The sequence below is a fragment of the Falco biarmicus genome, chromosome W (assembly GCF_023638135.1).
Source record: "Falco biarmicus isolate bFalBia1 chromosome W, bFalBia1.pri, whole genome shotgun sequence".
NCBI classification, from domain to species: Eukaryota; Metazoa; Chordata; class Aves; order Falconiformes; family Falconidae; genus Falco; species Falco biarmicus.
The window spans coordinates 10,003,806-10,018,300 of record NC_079310.1 but is presented as its reverse complement, the minus strand read 5'-3'; the positions used below and the strand labels follow the sequence as shown (position 1 = coordinate 10,018,300).

General features: G+C 40.3%; 1 protein-coding gene and 1 pseudogene across 4 annotated transcripts; one reads left to right on the top strand and one right to left on the bottom strand.

Moving 5' to 3' along the window:
• The window catches only part of LOC130141898 (F-BAR domain only protein 2-like), a 78,714-nt pseudogene that overhangs the window by 55,283 nt on the left and 8,936 nt on the right, over positions 1 to 14,495 (top strand).
• Positions 5,459 to 13,039, bottom strand: LOC130141950 (uncharacterized). Of its 4 annotated transcripts, none has more exons than XR_008819227.1 (5): positions 12,289 to 13,039; positions 8,862 to 9,464; positions 8,314 to 8,507; positions 6,964 to 7,505; positions 5,945 to 6,927 (listed from the first exon to the last, which is right to left on the bottom strand). XR_008819227.1 is itself a non-coding variant. In XM_056323256.1 (5 exons), the coding sequence occupies exons 2-5, from the start codon at positions 9,241 to 9,243 to the stop codon at positions 6,936 to 6,938; spliced, it is 642 nt and encodes a 213-aa protein (XP_056179231.1). In that variant the 5' UTR covers positions 9,244 to 9,464; positions 12,289 to 13,039; the 3' UTR covers positions 5,945 to 6,935. The 4 variants fall into 4 exon arrangements, 3 of the variants coding, with proteins under 3 accessions (XP_056179230.1, XP_056179229.1, XP_056179231.1); XM_056323256.1 differs by having other exon boundaries at positions 5,945 to 6,957; positions 7,462 to 7,505; XM_056323255.1 differs by lacking the exons at positions 6,964 to 7,505; positions 8,314 to 8,507; positions 8,862 to 9,464 and having other exon boundaries at positions 5,459 to 6,957; positions 12,289 to 12,543.

The window sequence follows — 14,495 nt, the reverse complement described above, 5'->3', positions numbered from 1 at the left end:
CTTGTTGAACCTCATACACTTGGCTTCAGCCCATCAATCCAGCCTGTCCAGATCCCTCTGCAGAACCTTCCTACCTTCAAGCAGATCAACACTCTCCCTCCCAACGTGGTGTCATCTGCAAACTTACTGAAGGTGCATTCGATCTCCTCATCCGGATCATGATTAAAGATATTAAAACTGGCCTCTGAAAACAGAACTAGCCCCAAAGTTTGATCAGAAGTTTCATCAGAAAGTTCTCTCCACTTAAAGGTCAAGTTTTTTCTTAATATCCTGTTAAATTAGGCTGTAAGCTCGTTTAGTTTGTGTAGGGCAGGCTTTCCACACCTAGAAAAACTCATGTTCAGTAGGCTTTTCAGTTTATCAATACAGGGTTTTAATGTGTTGACATCTAAACTGGATATTGTGTCTAGTAATGGTTATACACAGGGAAATACCATGCACAATGTATTCTATTGCATATTGTTATACAGGTTCAGTCAGGGATTTAACTTCTTTTTCTAATCACTGCTTTGCATGATCTGTTTGGTTTAGTTTTTAGCTACAATCCTTAAATTCCCTTACAGAGTCCTCATTTGCTGAAATATGTTACCTTATAGTAGAAGCATGACCTAGTTCTTTAATCTTAGAAAGATCATGCATCTAGCAATGTAAAAGCATATCCATCTAAAACCTGATGTCCTCATTTTCCATTTCACCAGCATTTGCAGACTATTGAGTTTTGCTTTATATCATGAGAATGAATCCTGTGAGGTGTTGTCAATCCTCTGAATGATACTAGATCTGCCATTAGTTTTTTAGATGTATTAGCTTTCTAATTTTGAAAATCTTCATTATGAGCTGAATTGCTTTCATTGTAGTTTGCCTCACATCTTTCACTTTTCTTACCTTTTATGGACTTCAGGCTGTCTTGTTTGAGTACAGATGCTTTTTAAAAGAAGATGTCATAACAACTGTTTGTTATACCTTTTGAGAGAAATCTAATACATTGTCCCTTTGCTCTGTAAAATAGCTTTTAAAGTAGCTGTTTCTATTGCTGTGAATTCAGCTTAGCTAGCAGAGGGAGATAAGTCAATAAGAAACTTGGTCACGTGTGGTTTTTTTGTGTGGGGCCTTTCAGAGGAGATGGGATCCTTCATCTCACTGTCAATTTAACAGCCTGTACTGAATTCTACATTAATGCCTCCATGTTAGCAAGTTTTCATATCTGTTTTTAAAGTCACTGTAGTTTTTACATTTAACCCATTTAGCATTTCAGAAAATATGGTTTAGTTTGCTACAAATTTGATTTTTTTCTCTTTTTTTAATAAGCACACATTTAAGATGTTCAGTTTGACTATATAAAACCACTGTTCAGTTACACTGGTACTTATGGCTTTATTTGGCAGGGTGCAGATTAGAGAGGACCTGTATGCTACTCAAGTAATTCCACATGCTGTAAATATAATTGTTTCTGCTTTTTGCATAAATCAGTGAGAGAGATTCAGCGTCGATAAATTTTTAAAATAATACTGCTTAAATTCAAGCAGAAAGATATAATACTTGTGAATAATGTGCTTGCAATCACTGCCTTTCTGCTGACAACTTTTTTTTTTTTAAAAAAAGTGTTTCTTAAGAGGTTATTCTATTATTTTTTCCAGCATCTTCTGGTGCTTGACTACAACTGTGCTTGACAAACTCAAACTAAGAATGAAATTCCAAAAGACAGAAGCTCTGAATTCCTTTAAGAATAGTCTTAATTGCTTTAAGAACTAGTTATTGTCCAAAATGTTTTGCAATTGCATGTGGACTATTTCATTAGGATTGGTGACTTTTATTTATTATGCACATCATCCATAGAGACCTGACTCTTAAAGTATATTCATCCAAAATACAGCATGGTACTCTGGACTTCCCTTGATTTTTTTAATTTTTTTTTTTGCACTATGATGTGAGTTTGGTTTTTCAGCATTTACTCTGAATATTTCTTCTGCAGTGTTTTTAGCATAAACTTTCAGTTTCTTTTATTTAAATCTCATTCAGTTGAATGTGGATTATTTATAATGAAAATTTTAACACAGTTTGAAAGAGAAATGGGTCAAGTGCAATGTTTCAAATTAATTGAAAATATTAAAGGAAGTACCAGAACTGTGTGAATAAAATCATTTGTGCATTTTATAATTGTATAAATTTTTTCTTTACTTTTTTATAGGGAGTGTCCAGATACAGACTCAGTTGTAAGTAGACTTATTTCCAACACAAATGCATATGCTAACATTGTCAAGCACTACAATTTGATGAAACTTAAATATTATTTATGTGATAAAGGATTTAATATTTTGATAACATAGTTGAAGTGTTAATTTTGCTCAGAACATAATCTTAATGCATCATGGTCATAATGTGTCAGTAATACATTTATATTTCCTAACAATCTTAGGTGTTAAACAAGGTGGGTTTACTGCAATTATTTGCTACTTTGTTTTGCAAGTTAATAATTTAAATTGCTTGACTAATACATTCTAACTAAGAAAAAGGTTCAGAGGACATCATCATGTTCCTCTGCTTACTACTGTTTCTTTGGAGAACCTTTCTAATAATAATAGTGTTCTGCATGTTCACTGACAGCAGTGTGTAGGAATATACCTTTTAAAATATGGCTTTAAATGCAGTATCTTGATGTACTTTTTATTTAAGCATGTATGTTGTCTTGAATTATATGTAACAGAGATTGCAGCTCCCTATAGCTATAGTAGGGAATGACTTACAGAATGATTTAAGTGACTTTCTGTAGACTGATTTGCTTTTCAGTTCATTTATTTAGAAGGCAACTATATTAAACAATTTAAGTTTCCAAGCTCACTTTTGTGGATTTTCTTCTTTACATTTAATATCTGGGAGTTTTAGTACCTAATATTAAAACTTATTTTGAGAAACATGGTTTAAAAAATTGAGTAGAACTTCTAAATAAGGAAAATTAAGTTTTGCAACATAATAGAACTATATATGCATGAACAGCCTTATAAGCATCATTTGAGACAGTTATTTTATCCTGTACAAAGTCATCTTGATTTAGAGCACATTTCTTGGGTACATTAAAATAAAGTAACTTTAGAATCATCCCTGTAATTATCAGGCTTTTCATGGAAATAATGTCTTTTGACTGTTCAGGTTGAGTCACTGGAGTAAAACACAACTGGGTTTGACATGCAGTGTTTATTTTCTTACTTGCTTATTTTGGTCTCTACATTAAAAAAAAAATCAACAAATTCAACGGTAAATGTGTCTGACATTCTTTATGGCTGCATGAAGCACACCATATGATCATTTAATTGTTCTGTCTAGATGTAATTTATATATGATTTTTAAAAAAAGACCTAACTTTCATAGTGTTCAACAACAAAACTAATACTTTTGTTGCATTCTCTTTTTTTATGCCCAACATTTTATGAATGCATTTGGAATTTAAATTGCGGTCTGTCATTTCTTCCTGCTTTTCACAAACAACAGTATTATTCCAAATGGTAGAATGCTTTAATAGCAGAAGCTATTACTGTCCTTCTCATGAAAAATGATACAGCATACCATAGATGAGATTAATTTCATCCCTTACAAACAAGCACCCCAGAGTGCTTTTACATTTTAAGGCTGGTATTCTCTTCTAGAAGGTCACATTTCAAATGGTTTTAATTTTTCTTGTCTTTTACTTTAAGACTTCCTGTTTCATTTTTCAAATTTGATCTAAATAGTTATAGCCATCTATATTGTTATCTCTATGAGGGTTTATTTTCTATGCATCTTTGCAATAAATTACACATTTCAAGAAATTGAACTCTGAAAAGTATTATTGAAAAAAAATTAAAACAGCTATCATTTTTGTTTGATTGCTAGAAAATACCAAGGACCAGCCCTCAGAAAATTCAGCTTATTTAAGGTGTCCCATTATGATTTTGGTGAGCTTTGGTCACTCACAAAAAATCTCTATGTCTGGCTTTTATATTATTGACATAATCTTTTTAAAAAATGTACCTTTTGTTTATTTATCAAGTATTTTAATTGTTATCTTGTGTGAAAGGAATGTAAAAGAAAACCACTCTACAATCTTTTATGGCTATAAGCACTGAGGTAAAGATATTGACATTTTAGAAATTAAGGATCTGGTAAGAACTGAATTCAATACTTTATCTACCAGTTCTATGTGATATTGTGGATCTTTCAACATACAGTATGTAGCCAATACAATTAGGGCCTTCTCACTAGTCTAAAATGTATAATGCAGCGTGTTCTAACTTGTATTCTCTGTTTTCAGAAAACAAAGCAGTGAGATGGTCCTAAGAAATGTCTTTTGTACCAAAATGGAAGTTCTCAAATTTATCTTTGGCAAGCTATCTGCTTATGCTCATCCTTTTTTTGCAGCCACCAGATTATATATATTGGAAAATATAGTTTTAATGCATATGAAGAAATTGCTGTTTCCTGTCAAGAATTTTTTTTAACTGCTATAAGGAGGTTTTATGTGATCATGAGTAGGAAGGCAGCTGTGAACTGAGAACTGATATTTGTTAAAAAGGTTGACCGCTTCAATAAGCAGTCTGTGTTTAAATATAGATTACAGTGTCGTGAGATTCAAAATTCCTGTGCTGTTATGTCTATCTACACATGTAACTACCATTAAGTTAAGCCTTGAAAATTAAGAAAAATAGAAAGTTAACTGTGTGTACATTAGAAAGAGACAGAAAATGGAATTTGGCTGTGTATGTGTTTATTACCTAGCAAGTTGATCTATGGGCAGAACTAATTGTCTTGTTTCCCATGGATTTGCAATATCTCTAGGGATGGTCTATAGCAGGGGCCTCAAACTTTTTAACCAGGGGGCCGGCGCGCAGATGAAGTGGCAGGCATTCATCTGCGGCTGCTTGGTTTCCCCCCAAACCCCGGCGGGGGGGGGGGGGGCGCGGGGGGTTCTGTAAATACCGGTGACGTGCGGAAAGCAGACTCCACAATCTGTAAGATTGTAAAGTAGGTATGTTTATTCAGCGCTGGGCAGCACGGGGGGTAGTCCTGCCGAAAACCGTGCGCGCCTGACGCGAAAACTTGCTCTATTTTATAAGGCAACTCATTACATATTCATAATATGTTGCAATACGCCTATACATATGCATTACCTATCCCCGCTTCGTATTAAAATTAGTTCTGCAAGTCATTTCCATATTTTTCTCTCGACTGAGTTTGCGCAGTGTCTCCTGGTGGTGGTCGTCAGGGATCCTGAGGATGAAGGCAGGCGAGTCTTCCTCGTGACCGCTAGTTGCCCCCACATCTGGCGCAGGCTCAGTAACGTCCTGGTCTTTGTCCAAACCGCAGAACCGGCTTTGGCTTGTTCTTGCAAGGTTGTAATTGTTCTTTGGACTTATATGGTCATAAAGCTGGACTTATATGGTCATAAAGCTCTCTACTCCCGTATACCTTATCACAGCACCCAAGCAAACCATGTAAGATTTGGCAAACAGCTAAGCAGACTATCATAATTGTTAAACTTTACCCTATCTCTTAACCCCCCTCTCTCTCAGTCCCCCCTTTTCAAAGAAATTAGTAAATTCTTTTACTCAGACTCGAAGTATTGATTAGATTCTAATTTTTGTCGCAGTTGATTTCTCTTCCATTCGCTATAGGAATTTCCAGTTCCCTTAAGACACCAAAATCCACAATGGATAGCTATACTAATAATTAAAAATAGAAAGACAATTACAATGATCATTACAAATAGTTGTTTTAACCATGTTAGATTGGGCAACCAGGATGTCAATTTCTCCCATAATTCAGAAAAGCCCCAAGAAGTGTTATCTTGTGTCACTTTATGTAGAATATTTACTTGTTTCCTAATTTCTTGGAGGTCCTTGGTGATTCGCCCGCTCTGATCTGCATACATGCAACAATCTACATTGATCACAGTGCATACCCCCCCTTGGGAGGCTAATAGCAAATCTAAAGCCATACGATTCTGTGATACTATTTTCGATAAGTCAGTAACTTCCTCCTGGAGTGCCAGGAGGGCATCAACTGTCCTATTTTCCACTGTTTCTATTACAGCTGAGATGTTTATTATTGCCTTTTCCAACTCACTAACCCCTAAAAACGGAATGAACCATCGTGCAAAACTGTGGAAACTCGTTGGTCTGTTTATGAGGGGGTTATTTACGACGTTCCGTTTTTTCCTTATGGGGGGTCGCGTTAACCCGTCAATGATAGTAATATTGGGGACCAGACCTCCCAGAGTGCATGCTCCTTGCCATCCTATGGGCAAGACTTTATGAGCCGTTGTGCCACACAACCAATACCACCCTGTCCCTTGTGGGGTCGGGAGACCGGTATAGTTCAATTTTAAAAATCCCAAGTCTCTACCTGTCATATTTAATGTACGACTTCTGTTACAATTTGGGTGTTCTCCCATAAACAGCCCTTTTCCCGAACTTACCAGGCAGTTATCCCCTAATGTGCTGGTCTCTTCAACAGTTATTTTTAATTCTCGTCCCCACATTAACCTGAGGGTCTGTGCTCCAGATTGTATTTCCCCAAAAGGAGCCGTCTTGGCGGTTCGTCAGGGAAACTGGCAGTGGGATGCCTATTAACAGTATCTCATAACCAGAGTGTCTTGGCATTTGGGTACAGATCCAACAATCTGTTTTATTTAAAATTTTGGTGATGTTTTGAATCGCCTGAACATACCAGTTCTCTCGCCAGGCCGCTGTGTCTATCACCTGTGAAATTATCAGAATCATGTTAAATTTAACCCACATCCTATCTTTTTAGCTTGAGCTTTAACGGCCCTTGAATTTCTGATGTCCAAAGCTTTTGTGGCGACTTCTTCACACGGGTATGATGAATCCAGGCATTCTGTTCTTTAATTTTGATTGCTGTGAAGGAGGTGAGGAGTACTTGGTATGGTCCTTCCCACTGTGGTTTCAAGGTTTTCTCTGCAAGAGACTTTACATATACATAATCTCCAGGTTGGATGTCATGTACAGGCCCATCCAGACCCCTTCCTCGGGTCCCAATTACATGTTTTCCAATTTTATTGAGCTGCTTACTCAATGCCACCATATAGGAAGTCATAATTTCATCCCCAATTTGCATTGATGTCCCCTTTTGTATTCCATAGGGGCGTCCATACAGAATTTCAAAAGGGCTCAGTCCTTCCCTCGCCCTCGGTCTTGTCCGTATACGCAAAAGGGCTAAAGGGAGAGACTGAGGCCATGGCAAGTTTGCTTCTTGTCCCAACTTTACAATTTGCTCTTTGATTAAGTGGTTCATTTTCTCCACTTGGCCACTCGACTGAGGGCGATATGGGGTGTGAAGTTGCCAATCTATACCTAAATGGTGGCTGGTTTGTTGCACTATTTTTGAAACAAAGTGTGGTCCTCTGTCAGAGGATATGGTTGCTGGAACCCCAAAACGCGGTATTATTTCTTGTATTAGTATTTTAGTTACCTCCCGAGCCTTGGCAGTTCTGGTTGGGAACGCTTCTGGCCAACCTGAAAAGGCATCAGTTAATACCAGCAAATATCGGTACCCCCCTTTTCTTGGAAGTTCCGTGAAATCAACCTGCCATTGTTGTCCAGGCCCATTACCCTTTCCAATCTGGCCCATTTCTAGTTTGGGAGTATTCTTTGGATTAGTCTGGAGGCAAAGGTCACACTGTTGAGTCACCTGTCTCACTGTGGTATATAAGTTTCTAGCCACAATATCTTTTATCAGATGCTTATACAGAGCCTCCATTCCCCAATGTCTCTTCCTATGTTCTTCCCGTATTAAGTGCCACAGTAAATATGAGGGGACAATTAATCTTCCCTGTGGGGTATAAGCCCATCCCTCTTCATTATATGACCCTTCTAAGTCTGAAATAAGTTTCTGGTCTTCCCTAGTGTATTTTGGTTTATCTTGTAGGGAAATATGCCTATCGGGGATTAAAGCCCCTGCTACTTTTATTTTCGTTTTGGCCACTTGTTTTGCCTCTCTGTCCGCCAGTTCATTCCCTTTTTCCAAATCTGAGCTCACTTTCTGGTGTGCCTTAATATGCATAATTGCCACTTTCTCAGGGAGTTGGACAGCTTCTAGTAACTTCAGAATTTCTTCTGCATGTTTGATATTTTTCCCTTGGGAGTTCAATAAACCTCTTTCTTTCCAAATTGCTCCATGTGCGTGTACAACTCCAAAGGCATATTTTGAGTCTGTGTAAATGTTTACAGTTTTGCTCTGAGCCAACTCCAGGGCTCGAGTTAGGGCAATTATTTCTGCCTTTTGTGCGGAGGTGTTCATGGGCAAAGGTCCTGACTCTATTACCTCTTGACTGGTGGTGATGGCGTATCCTGCATGTCGATTGCCATTCAGGACATAGCTGCTCCCGTCTGTGAACCAGTTTTCTCCGTTTTCTATGGGGCTATCCTTTAAAACTGGGCGACTTGCGTATGTCGCTTCAATAGTTTCTAAGCAGTCATGATGCACTGGTTCTCCTGTGTTTCCGCTGAGAAAAGAAGCTGGGTTGACAATGTTAGTAACTACGATTTCCACATCATCCTGTTCCACTATTACAGCTTGGTATCGCAGGAATCTTTGTGGAGATAGCCAGTGTCCACCCTTTGCTTCCAATACTGCCGACACTGCATGGGATACAAAAACAGTCATTTTCTGGCCCAGTGTGAATTTTTGAGCTTCCTGTATATTTAGTATCACAGCCGCAACTGCCCTTAGGCATCCAGGCCAGCCCTTTGCAGTCGCGTCTAACTGTTTAGAGAGGTAGCCAACTGCCCGACGGTATGGACCTAGCTCCTGTGCCAATATTCCTAGGGCAATGCCCTGTTTCTCGTGAGAAAAAAGGAGAAACGGCTTACCCACATCCGGGAGTCCTAAGGCCGGGGCTGACATCAGGGCCTTCTTTAGTTGTTCAAAAGCTTGTTCAGCCTCTTTATTCCATTCGAGGTGTTTCTGCTCAGTCGCTGTCAGTGCATATAATGGTTTAACAAGCAGTCCATAATTGTAGATCCACAATCGACACCACCCTGTCATTCCCAGAAAGGTTCGCAATTCCTTTACCGTCTGGGGTTTTTTAGTTTGGCATATCACCTCTTTGCGGGCCTGCCCCAAAGTTCTCTGTCCCGCGCTGATCTCATAGCCCAAATAATTCACTTTACGCTGCATTACCTGGGCCTTCTTCTTGGACACCCTATATCCTTGAAGCCCTAAGAAATTCAACAGACTCACCGTCCACGCCATACAATCTTCCTCTGTGTTGGTAGCGATCAGGATGTCATCCACGTACTGTAACAATTTTCCTTTCTCGGACGGGGCTTCCCAGGATTCCAGGTCTCTCGCAAGCTGATTGCCGAAAATGGTAGGACTATTCTTAAACCCTTGCGGCAACACCGTCCAAGTGAGCTGGGTCCTTCGACCACTTTTAGGATTTTCCCACTCGAATGCAAACAACTTTTGACTGGCTTCGTGGAGAGGGAGGCAAAAGAAAGCATCCTTTAAATCTAGAACAGTAAACCAGATTAATTCAGGTGCCAATACAGTCAGTAGGGTATACGGGTTTGCCACGACTGGGTAGAGATCCTCAGTAATCCTGTTCACTGCGCGCAAGTCTTGAACCACCCTATATGACCCATCGGACTTCCGAATAGGTAATATAGGAGTGTTGAATTCAGACTCACATTCCTTTAATAGTCCTAGCTGCAAAAATTTTTCTATCACCGGTCGGATTCCTTCCCTGTCCTCTTTCTTTAGAGGATATTGTTTAATTCTCACCGGTCGTTGACCTTCCTTTATCTTAACTTCAACAGGTGGAGCATTTTTCGCTCTTCCAGGCACATCAGTAGCCCAGACTCCTGGATACACTTGGTTCAGAATTTCCTCATCAATTTTCCCTTCTGAGGGGAGACTAGTTAGGACTAGACTTAATGCCTGTGTATATTGCCGATCCTTTACCTCCAGAGTAATTTCCCCTTTTTCAAACGTGATCTTTGCTCCTAATTGTTCCAACAGATCTCTCCCCAAAAGTGCCTTTGGGGAGTTGGGCATATATAAGAACTTGTGGATACCCCATTGTTTTCCCAATTTATACTTTAAAGGTTCGCAAAAATACGCCTTTTCACTTTGGCCAGTTGCTCCCTGTACTACAACGTAATCATCTCCTAAAGGCATTAAGGCTTGATTCAAAACCGAATATGTCGCTCCTGTATCTATCAAAAACTCCACTTGTTGCTGCTTTTCCCCTAGCTTAATTATAACCAGTGGATCCGCTAGGGTAGATTCCCCAGGTTCCCGTCAGTCTTCTATTACATTGGCTATCTTCACGTTCGCCGAGGTTTTCCGACCCCCTTCCCTGTTTCTAGGACATTCCCTTTTCCAATGACCAAAGCCCCTGCATATAGCGCACTGATCCCTTTCCAATCGAGACGAATCTCGCCTACCGCCTCTCCGTTCCCCTTTTTCTTGAATGGCAGCTATCAATTTCCTTTGTCCCCGCCGATATTCTTCTCTATTACTAAACACCCTCCACGCTTCATCCAACAATATTTCCAAGTTTCTACCTTCTGTAGAACGCAGCTTTTGAAGTTTTCGCCTTATGTCCCCTGTAGATTGACCCAGGAATAAAGAAACTAATTGCTGGATCCCTACCTCAGACCCAGGGTCCAGCGGCGTGTTACGGCGCATCACATCCCTCAGCCGATCCAGGAACTCAGACGGGGACTCAGAAGGAGTTTGCTTAACTGCATATAAAGCTGACCAGTTTATAGTTTTGGGAATTGCTCTCTCCATTCCCTTCGAAATCCATTCCTGATATTCCTGTAATCTTTGCATATGTGCCGATCTATTAGCATCCCACTTTGGGTCTTGGAGGGGGAAATGTTCCTTAACATCCCCTCCTGTAATTTTATAATAGTCTTCGGCCAGATTTCCTGCTGTTTTCAAAACTAGCTGTTTTTCAGTTTCAGTCAAATATTCCAATAATAATTGTATATCATTCCAATCGGGATTGTGTTGTTTCACGATAAATTGGAACTGCCTGGTTACACTTATCGGGTCTCTTCTATAATCCTTTGCAATCTTTCTCCACTCTCCCAAATCAGCAGTGGAGAAAGGCACTTTAATTAGCATTGTTCCACCATCTGGCCCCACCGCCTCTTGGAGGGGTGCTTGTAAAATAGTCAGGGCAGACTTCTGCCGAGTGCGGGAAGATACAGGGCTATCAGGAGGATTTGAGGCTCCTTCCGAGTCCGCATCCTGGTCCCGTGCCCGGGGGGGAGGTTTAAACAAGTCATTTAAGTCCTGTTCTGGGGCTTGGTGAACTTTGTCTGCCTTTGTACACCTCTGCCCAATGCTGCAGGAAGAACAGCATCTTTTCAGTTTACTTCTACCCTCTTTATTTTCCCGCTCGAATGCGAGTACCATAGGGTCCTGTGGGGGTATTATCCCACAGTCCCTTTGCCACTCCAGATGGTTTCGCAGAGTGAAAAACATATCTGCATATGACACTTCATCCCATTTCCCTTCTCTTCTCAAGAACAGCATAAGCTGTAACAAAGTATTATAATCCAATGTTCCATTAAACGGCCACTTAACTTCGCCCTCTAACTTATACAATGGCCACCACTGATTACAATATTTAATGAGGGTCTTTTTACTTTCTGTGCTTCCCTTCCCAACAATATCCTTCCAATGGGCGAGTATACAACCCAGAGGACTCTTTTTTAGTATCCCTCCTTGGGTGTTACCCATTTTCAATATACTCTTAAGGAATTTAAACTGACTTTTAAATTCTCTTTTTACGCCTGTCAGCCACACTCTCACTTATTCTCACTCAATTCCACTCTCACGGACGGACGTCCATGCACTCAGAGAAAATCACACACACATCACTTCACACAAACACTATGGTTCGACAAATTCAAATCGGTAGTCTATTCCAAATGCCTTATTGCCATAACCAAAATCAATACCAAGAGAAATTTAACACAGCATCGCTCCAGTTAACAACCTTTTAGCAGCTGCAAATATCTTGTGAATTACAAGAGGCCCGCTTACCCCTCTCCTGCTTCTCCTGGCTCCCAACAACGGGATACAGCGGTTACCTCAAACTCAGTCGATCTATCCCCGAGATCGCTACCGGCCGCTCTATCGGCCAGCGAGTTTCCCAATTGCAGTCCCAAACCCAATAGGTACCCAACCAACGGGCACTATGCTGCACGCCAGACGTCTCTGCGTGATTTATCAGCAGTCCCGAATGTGCGTACGCTCAAGTCCCTTCGTTAAACATACCGTTAAATCCGCAGCTTCAAGAGGCTGTTGTCCACTCCCGCGGTGATCGGCCGGCAGCGGAGACTCCTCCGAGTAAAATGCTCGGGGCGCGCCTAGGAGCGTCCGCTCCGCAGTCGGTCCCGCAGCCGAGTGGAGATCCTCCTGGCTGGCTCGCCAAAAACTGATGTGCGGAAAGCAGACTCCACAATCTGTAAGATTGTAAAGTAGGTATGTTTATTCAGCGCTGGGCAGCACGGGGGGTAGTCCCGCCGAAAACCGTGCGCGCCTGACGCGAAAACTTGCTCTATTTTATAAGGCAACTCATTACATATTCATAATATGTTGCAATACGCCTATACATATGCATTACCTATCCCCGCTTCGTATTAAAATTAGTTCTGCAAGTCATTTCCATATTTTTCTCTCGACTGAGTTTGCGCAGTGTCTCCTGGTGGTGGTCGTCAGGGGTCCTGAGGATGAAGGCAGGCGAGTCTTCCTCGTGACCGCTAGTTGCCCCCACATCTGGCGCAGGCTCAGTAACGTCCTGGTCTTTGTCCAAACCGCAGAACCGGCTTTGGCTTGTTCTTGCAAGGTTGTAATTGTTCTTTGGACTTATATGGTCATAAAGCTGGACTTATATGGTCATAAAGCTCTCTACTCCCGTATACCTTATCACAGCACCCAAGCAAACCATGTAAGATTTGGCAAACAGCTAAGCAGACTATCATAATCGTTAAACTTTACCCTAAACAGCTAAGCAGACTATCATAATTGTTAAACTTTACCCTATTTCTTAACCCCCCTCTCTCTCACCGGGGGCCGGATTGAGGACCCTGGGGAGCCGTATCCGGCCCGTGGGCCGTAGTTTGAGGACACCTGGTCTATAGGAAGATATGAGCTCTAGTAGAAACTTTTCTTCTGGGGAAGCATTTACAAGGTTCCACTTGTGTCCATTAAGATCTGAGTTTGGATTGCAGTCCTTCCCTTGGTTGGGATACCTGCAGATCTCTCTTCTACTTGACTGCCTATTTTCATGAAGACTGTAGTAATGTTATCTCCGAGTCCTCTGTTCTGTCTGTCAAATCCATTTGATTTGTCCATAATTTCAAAAGTAATTAAGAAGGGAGCCACAGATGCATAGAAAATAATGCCAAACCTTTTTTCATAGGAAACTAGAATGCAAACAAATATATCAAGGCATCCAAAACTTTTCATTAACCTCTTTACATATGAGTGTAGCATAATTAAGTTTATATAGAATTATATACCATTTTTATTGTTAGGGACTGATTTGAATTTTTAACTTTCAAACTCTAATTTGTGGAACACAAGTGTAACATTAGTGAAATTAAATATTTTTTTTATTTGCATTTTGTAATGTTTAGTTCTGACATATCTTGAATAGCTTCTGTTGATACAGGGTACAAGGCTTTGTAGTCAGTCACAATACAAGACAGAAGCACTTTGAATACCTGATTTTCTTTCTGCATCTCTGACAATGGAAGAAAATGACTGGCTGCTCTTTGGTTTTGTGTGTTTTGGGTTAATAAGCACCCTAAGGAATGAAAGCTGAGAATATGTTATACCTCTGTCTTAACCTAATGGTACACTTGAGTCAAATTTACATCTCAAATATGTTGAAAGTGAAGAGGCTCTTTTTTTCTCCTGTTAAGATTATGAGCTTCATCTGCTTGCTTTGAGTTTGCTTTGGTCCTCATCTGGATGTATAGGAAAGGAAGTCAGTCCAGTTCAGTAAAATGGTAGAAAGTTCATCTGGCAAAAAGAGTGAACTGTTCAGCTCAGCAGTATCTTGAAGCATACTCCGAGGAAAACTTGATAAGGAGCTCTCATAACCACTGTAGATATCTCCAGGAGAAGAGAAAACAGGCAGAAATCAAACTGAAGTTCAGTTAAGGTTCTTTGCTTCTTGACCTGCTGACCAACCTGTGAGCAGTGTTAACATTGCTGAGGAAGAGCTAAATGAAGTAGCTAAACTGCAGTATGCTCCACATGTTCCTCTCTTGTCCTTTATATGTGCCTCAGAGGAACCAATGACATGGTTATGGTGTGGCTTCTTCCATTGCTTGTTGGATGCCAGATGGGACAGAGCAAGGAAACTGAGTCAAAGTATTGACTGAAACTCTAAAAATAAGTTTTGGGAATAAAATTCTCAGTCCTCGTGCTTTCTGAATAGGCAGTTTACTTTATTATGTCCTTATGTTTTATTT